Consider the following 8103-nt stretch of genomic DNA (forward strand, 5'->3'; position numbering starts at 1 on the left):
ATGGGCGGGCCGTTAGTGGCGTGGAGAGGACAGCAGTGGTCGCGACAGCTACCGACCGGTCTGAGAATCCGGCTTGAGTTTTAAACCGGGAGCGTGTCTAGCGGGACCCGTAGTCCCAAAGAAGAGAGACAAGGTGAAGCGAAGCTGTCCCGGACACCCCGAGGGACAGCATAGGGCCGGGGCCGCCAGTAATTGCCGGGCTCCGTTCGGTGACGCGGCCGCCATGCGATGACGCACTGACCCGCCGTGGCCTCCACGTCGCAGGTTCCGCAAAGACCTGTGGGAGCGACCGGGGAGGAGGAGGGCCAAGATGGCGGAAGCGGAGGAGTCTCCAGGAGACCCGGGGACAGCATCGCCCAGGCCCCTGGTGAGCTTGGAATCTGCAACAAAAGGGACTGAGGGTGAGGCAGAGTGCCCCCTAAGGAAGTCGGGGGACGGGCTCGTGGCCTGAGAGCCGGAGCTCCTTCCGCCCGGCAGGCCCTTCCTGTACCCGTCGCCAGAACCAGTCCCAACACTGCACCTGTTCTTTGCGCTAACCGCTTTGCCCCTTGCCCTCTTGGTTCCTTCCACATCTTTTTGTGAAACTCCCCTCTTTCCTCTCCCATCCTCCCAGGGCTTGTTCTCGTCCCCAGCATTGTGTTAAATGGCGAGCTTTAAGTGATAATTCTTATCTTTTCTTCTGCTGTCCCATCATTTTATCAAAAACTTGTCACCAGCCTTTGTTGAAGGAATAATGAGAGATTGCTTCCCATGGAACATTAACGTTTTATTGCTTATAACTTTAGTATGACTTGTTCAGTGATCACAGTAGGCCAGTTTTAACCCCTGCCCTTCCTATCTCAGCTCCTTGCCATCCTCTTCACCATACTTGTGTTCTCTCTCTCTTTTTTTTTTTTTAAATTGAGACAGGGTCTCACTCTGTCACCCAGGCTGGAGGGCAGTGGTGTGGTCTCTGCTCACTGCAACCGCTACCTCCCAGGTTCATGTGATCCTCCCACCTCAGCTTCCCTAGTAGCTAGGACCACAGGTGTGTGCCACCATACCTGGCTAATTTTTTGTAGAGATGGGGTTTTGCCATGTTGTCGAGGCTGGTCTTGAACTCCTGGCTCAAACTATCCTCCTACCTCGGCCTCCCAAAGTACTGGGATTACAGGCGTGAGCTACTGTGCCCAGCCATCTTCACCATACTCTCTTGCTTCTGTCTCTGCAAGGGACAGAATTTCAATTGCAAGTCCAAAATGTGGACAAGTGTTTCAAGAACACAGGCTTTGGAGTTAAACTTAACCTGGGATGGAATCCACCCACTTTGTGAATTTGGGCAAGTCATTTCATGGGGGGTGTTTCTTCATCTGTAAAATGGAGATAAAAATACCTGCCTCAAAAGAATTTTTAGATCAAATGGCATAATTTATGTAAAGTGCCTAATACTGTCCGTACCATGAACTGAGGAGTATAATGAGGTCAACATTGTGCCCCTGTCCCTCTTCCCATTGTTTTGCATTTTATAGTAGTTGCTCAGTAAATGGTTCTTCCCTTTCCTGTCTTTTTTTTTTTTTTTTTGAGACAGAGTTTTGCTCTTGTCACCCAGACTGGAGTGCAGTGGCACAATCTCAGCTCACTGCAACCTCTGCCTCTGGGGTCTAAGTGATTCTCCTGCCTCAGCCTCCTAAATAGCTGAGATTAGAGGCACCTGCCACCACGTCTGGCTAATTTTTGTATTTTTAGTAGAGACAGGGTTTCACCATGTTGGCCAGGCTATTCTCAAACTCCTGACCTCAGGTGATCTGCCCACCTCAGCTTCCCAAAGTGTTGGGATTACAGGCTTGAGCCACGGCACCTGGACTCCTTTCCTCTGTTTTGAATTAGCAACTTAACATAGTGAACTAAGCTGGGAGATGAGGGAACTTGATTCTAGTCCTAGCTCTGCTGCTTATTAGCTCCATTTCTTCACCTCTTCATTCACTCAACAAATATTTATTGAGCATCCATTACTATGTTCCAGGCACTCCTTTAGGCACTCGGGATATGGCAATAGAGTGAGTTGTGTTAAGTTCTAACTGCTCTAACCTTGAGTAAAATCAGGCTGAACCCCAGTTTCCTCATTTGGAAAATGGTGATAGGAACATATCACTGAATTAGTGAGAGTACTAAATGAGATAATATACACATAGTGCCTACTGTGACATTGTCATAGGTGCTTGGCAGTTTTTAGTTTCTATCTTTCATCTAAATGCCCCACCCCTCTTCTGTGAAGCTTTCTCGAGTTAACTTCAGTGGTTCTGAACACTCATTACTCAATATGCAATCCACTTCCATTCAACAAATGTTTAGTGAACTCCCACAACAAGTAATGCACTGTGCTAGTTGATATAGGGAATGCAGAGGGCCTGCCTCTATGGTGCTACCAGTCTAAGTTGTAGAAATAAGACAAGTATACAATGCTAAAATAATAAGTTACACAAAGAATATTACAGAAATTTAAAGGAAATTGCTATCATGTCCAGTTGGGGTGACCAAGCTACACGGTGGAACTTATATTTGAAGGGACTTCCAAGGATGGGTAGGATTTGAAATTCCAGGTGAGCATAGGAGCTATCAATAATTGAATACCTGCTATGTGCCAGGCATTGTGCTAGTTATCCTCTGTGTATTTTCTAAACTTTACAACAACTATTTCAGTTAGGTGGCTTTTAACTACACTTTATGTGCAGTTGAGGATATGAGATGCAGAGAGGTTTGATGATTTCCCTAGGGTCTACATCCAGTTAGTCCCCAGGCCTGAAATTTGAACCTAGATCTGACTCTGAAGCCCAGACTATATCCATTTGTGCTACATAGCCTCTCAGGAACAAAGGCACAGAAGTTGGAAGGTGCTAATATATTTAGAGAACAACGGGTAGATCACTTTGGCTGAAGCACAGGGAATTATTAGAAGATGAGCCTTCAGGGGTAAGCCTACCGAGTTAGGGAGGCAGTGTGGAAGACTGGTGGTTAGGAAGGTGTACTCTGGAGTCAGCTTGTTTAGGTTTGATTCTGAGCACTGTCACTTAACTAGTGGGATATTGGGGAAATTACCAAACCCCTCCTTGCCTCGGTTTCCCCATCTGTAAAATAGAGATATAGCAACACAGTTCGTAGGGTTGTTAGGCGGATTAACACATTGGATAAATTAACACACTTAATAGAATACATGGCACATAATAATGCAATAAGCGCCTCCGCGCCTCTCCTCCGGTTCCTAAGCCTCTTATTATTGGCTACTAACCTGGGAGGCTTACTGGGCTACAAGGGGCCGGTGGAAATTTTTGAGGAGGGAAGAATTTGAAATCATGAATTGGACAACATAATAGAGGGTAAGTTACAGTGGGGGATATCTGGAATGTAGAAGACCCGGGAAGCTGTTGCAGTACTTCCGGGAAGCTAGGGATCTGGACTACAGCAGTAGCAGGAGACAAGACAATTTGAGACAAGGCAGAATCTATGAGGGTTTGTAGTCTGTGAGGGAGGATTTGTCTTAGATCAGTGTTTTCCAAACTTTAGTGTGCTAGCAGTCATCTGGGGAATCTTGTTAATTTGCAGGATCTGATTCAGTTGGTCTGGGATTCTGATTCAGTTGGCCCGAGATCTGCATTTTTAACAGACTCCCTGGTGATGCTGCTGCTCCCAATACCACATTTTGAAGAGCATGGCTATAGACATCCAAGAGTATAGTGACACCCTGAATAAAAATAGATAATAAACAAGGAGGGTTAGCTGGATGAGGGCCTTAAAAGTTGATTAATTCAGTTTTGAACATGTTTAGTTTGAGATACTGGAGGCCATTCAATTGATACACAACAGGCAGTTGGATTTGCAACCTATACTTCAGGGCTCAGAAGAGGTCAGGCCTAGAGATGTTGATTTAGGAGTAATCTGCACAGGGTTAAAAAGACAGAATCTTGGGTAATGCCTGTATTTAGGGGGCAGGAAGACTAGGTAGGCTATAATAGTGGCTACAGTCTGGGATATATATATATTTTTTTTGAGATGGAGTTTTACTTTTGTCGCCCAGGCTGGAGTGCAATGGTGCCATCTCGGCTCACTGCAACCTCTGCCTCCCGGGTTCAAGCAGTTCTTCTGCCTCAGCCTCCCTGAGTAGCCAGGATCACAGGTGTGCACACCATGCCCAACAAATTTTCATATTTTTAGTAGAGACAGGGTTTTACCATTTTGGCCAGGCTGGTCTCAAACTATAGTCTGGGATCTTTGGAAGATCTTAGGCCATGAGGAAGCTGCCCCCAGGTGAAGGGGCTGGCTGGAGACCGTGCTACTAGCTACCCCTTCATCCATTCCTGGGAGCCAGGCCTCTTGGACTGAGCTGATTTCTGCTTCATGTTTCCCCTTGTTGATTCCTTTTATCAGGATTTTGGTCAGTAGTCTAACACATTTGCTCCCAGCTATTTTTTTTTTAGGGTTACAGTCCCTGCTTTTATTGTATGTTTTTGGCCCTGCCTCTACCTGTTCCCCTTACTGGCCCAAGCAGGCAGAGCAGTGTGCATGTGTGTTTCTGTGAGCACCTCTATATTATTTGCACGAGTCTGCCCACTGATGGGAAAGGGGAGGGGCATGGAGCCAATTTGCCTTTTCTGCTGAGGACTAGGCAGAGAGCAGAGTCTATTAGCTGAGGGCCTAGAAGTCTTGTCTTTTATATTGGGCTGGAGGGCCATAGTTCCTGACTCAGTTCATTGAACAATGTTGCTAGTTCTTGAAGAGATAAGAGGGAGAGAGTAGGGGATCACTTGGCACTTCAGTGACTACAGTGACTTCTGATACCAACTACCTGGAGTTAGGCCAAACTGCACAGGTTAAAAACATAGTCCTCTACAAGACTGCTCTTTAGATACCACCCACAATTTTGGAGGTTCCCAGGACCATCCTCACTTCAGAGCAAGTAGCTATAATTCAAGGGTTACCATGATCCCCTCAGGTTTCTTTCTTGTTTTTTGTTTTTTTGTTGAGATAGATTCTCTCTCTGTTGCCTAGGCTGGAGTGCAGTGACACAACCTCAGCTCACTGCAGCCTTTGCCTCAGCCTCTTGAGTATCTGGGACTACCGGCACATACCACCGTGCCTGGCTAATTTTTGTGTTTTTGGTAGAAACGGGGTTTCACCATGTTAGCCAGGCTGGTCTAGAACTGACCTCAAGTGATTCGCCCACCTTGGCTTCCCAAATTGCTGGGATTACAGGCATGAGCCACGGCACCTGGCCTGCCCCTCAGGTTTCATAATTCGCTAGAATGACTCATAGAACTCAGAACAGCACTGTACTTAAAATTACAATTTTATTGTAGCAAAGGGATACAAATCCAAACATGCAAAAGAGAGAGAGGCACAGTGTGAGGTCTGAGAAGGTCCCAAACACAAAGATTCCTTGTCTTGGCCCTGTGCATTCAGGGCATGTTACCCTCCTGGTTTGTTGTTATGTGACAATATGCAGAGTATTGCCAACCAGGGAAGTTCACTCATGTGTCTAGAGTTTTTATTGGGTTTCATTTTGTAGGTATGATTAATTAAATCAATGGTCACATAATTGAACTCAATGTCCAGGGTCCCACCGCTCCCCAAAGTTTGGGCTTGTATGTTGTGACCTAAAGCCCCAAACCTCTAGTCACATATGTGGTGTTTCTGACGTGGTTAGCCCCCATCCTGAGTCATCTCCAGAGCACAAACTACATAAGGGCCTACTGTGACTCACCTGTTAACATAAACTATCACTGCCCCTGTGAATATCAGAAATACTACCCCATTATTCAGGAAATTCTAAGCTTAGAGACTTTCAAGAACAGGGAACAAAGACCAGCTAAATTGTTTATTATACGATAGTGACAGAACTGGAATTGACTCTATGGGAATCTTGAACTTGAGCTAACATTTATCTAGCCCCTACTGTGTTCCTGTATTAATAACATTTCTTCCTCACAATAACCCTGTGATGATGTTATCATGTAATATCTCAGTTTTACAGAGGAGGAAACTGAAGCACAGAGAGGCTAAGTAACTGCTCAGTGTCACATGGGTAGTACATGATGGAGCTGGATTTGAACTCAGGCTATTTGGCCTGCACTCTTACTCAGTATTCTCCATATGCCATGTTGAGCATTATGTGCTAAGTGCTGTACAGGTGTTATTTATTTTTATAGCAGTGTTGTTTCCACGTGAGATCCCTGTTTGGCATTAAAACCTTTTTTTTTTTTTTCTACTGTACTACCCTGCTTCTACTAGCAGTAGCAGGCAGCAGGGAAACTGAAAACAAGCAATGCTGGCACTTGAAAGGGCAGTGTTGTAGTAGTGAAGAGAAAATATGGCTTCAAAAAGGCTTGGTTTTGGCTGATCAGTGGCTCACGTCTGTAATCCCAGCACTTTGGGAGTCTGAGGCAGGTGGATCACTTGAGGTCAGGAGTTTGAGACCAGCCTGGCCAACATGGCAAAACCCTGTCTCTACTAAAAATACAAAATTACTCAGGTGCAGTGGTGTGTGCCTGTAGACCCAGCTACTTGGGAGGCTGAGACAGGAGACGTGCTTGAACCCGGGAAATGGAGGTTGCAGTGAGTTGAGATTGCACCACTGCACTCCAGCCTGGATGATGGAGAGAGACCGCATCTCAAAACAAACAAACAAAAAGGGTTATTTACACATTACATACTGCAGAGTATTCAAAGAGAATGAGGACTGAATCAAGATCCTGGTATTTCTTGATTAGGTTACTATCAGAGAGCACAATGTCAGTAAAGTGGTGAGAAGGTAAAGTGCGAAAGTAAAGAGAAGTATGATCAAGCAAGAGAAGAGAGTGGTTTGAGCAAATGGCAGAAACAAGGGAGTGATATATTTTTAAATTTTATTACAGAAGCTTTCAAATGTAGAAATAAAATGAAGAGTAGTATAATGAACCTCATGTACCTATCAACATTCTGCTGTTATTTTATTGTCTCACCACATTTTTTTTTGGTCTTTTTATTTGAAACTAATTTTAAACATACAGAAAAGTACAAAAATAATACAGAGAGTTCCTGTATTCCCTTCACCCAGATTCTTCTAATGTTAACATTGTACATAAGCATAGTACACTGATCAAAACCAAGAAATTAACATTGGTACAACACTATTACCTATAGACCATATTTGAATGTTAGCAGGTTTTCTACTAATGACCTTTTTTGTTCCAGGACCTCATGTAGGATCCCACATTGCATTTAGTTGTTATTTTTCCTTCATTTCTTCTAATCTGTAATGGTTCTTCAGCCTTGTCTTATCTTTCATAGTCTTTTCTAAGTGTTTTAAAGCAAAGCCCAGACATATTAACTTCATCTGTAAATGCTTAACTATGTTTCTCTAATAGATAAGGACTTTTTCTTTGTTATCATACATAATAAAATTAATAATTTCTTAATATCATCTAATCACTATCTGTTCATCTCCCAATTTTCTAAAAAAAAAAAAGTTCTTTTTGCTGTTTGTTTAAATCGGGATCCAGGCCTGGTGTGGTGGCTCACGTCTGTAATACTAGCAACTTTGGGAGGCTGAGATGGGCAGATCACTTGAGGCCAGGAGTTCCAGAACATCCTGGCCAAGCATGACGAAACCCCATCTCTACTAAAAATACACACACACACACAAAAAGCTGTCATGGTGGCATGCACCTGTAGTCCCAGCTACTCAGGAGGCTGAGGCAGGAGAATTGCTTGAACCCTGGAGGCAGAGGCTGTGGTGAGCCAAGATCACACCACTGCACTCCAGCCTGGGCAACAGAGTGAGACTCCATCTCAAAAAAAAAAGAAAGAAAAATAGTGTTTTTTACCTTTTTGTGAAGAAACATTTCAAAATATACAGAAGTAGAATGGTTAATTGGATCCCCATATACACCTTCAACGATTATCTACTTATGATGAATCTTCTTTCTTCTACAGCCCTACCTACTTTCTTTATTATTTTGAAGCAAATCCCAGGCATCATTACATTAGTAAATATTTGGTATGCATCTCTAAAAGGTAAGGATTCTGGCTGGGCATGGTGACTCATACCTGTAATCCCAGCACTTTGGGAGGCTGAGGTGGGCAGATTGCTTG

General features: G+C 44.2%; 1 protein-coding gene across 1 annotated transcript in view; it reads left to right on the plus strand.

Moving 5' to 3' along the window:
• Nucleotides 1–8103, plus strand: part of YIPF6 (Yip1 domain family member 6) — a 35352-nt gene continuing 27249 nt past the window's right edge. Inside the window, exon 1 of the mRNA XM_017516384.2 lies at nt 1–367. Coding sequence (XP_017371873.1) covers nt 311–367 — 57 coding nt within the window. The 5' untranslated portion in view covers nt 1–310. The remainder of the gene's footprint in view (nt 368–8103) is intronic.

The sequence above is a fragment of the Cebus imitator genome, unplaced genomic scaffold, assembly GCF_001604975.1.
Source record: "Cebus imitator isolate Cc_AM_T3 unplaced genomic scaffold, Cebus_imitator-1.0 Scaffold582, whole genome shotgun sequence".
In the NCBI taxonomy this organism is placed as follows: domain Eukaryota; kingdom Metazoa; phylum Chordata; class Mammalia; order Primates; family Cebidae; genus Cebus; species Cebus imitator.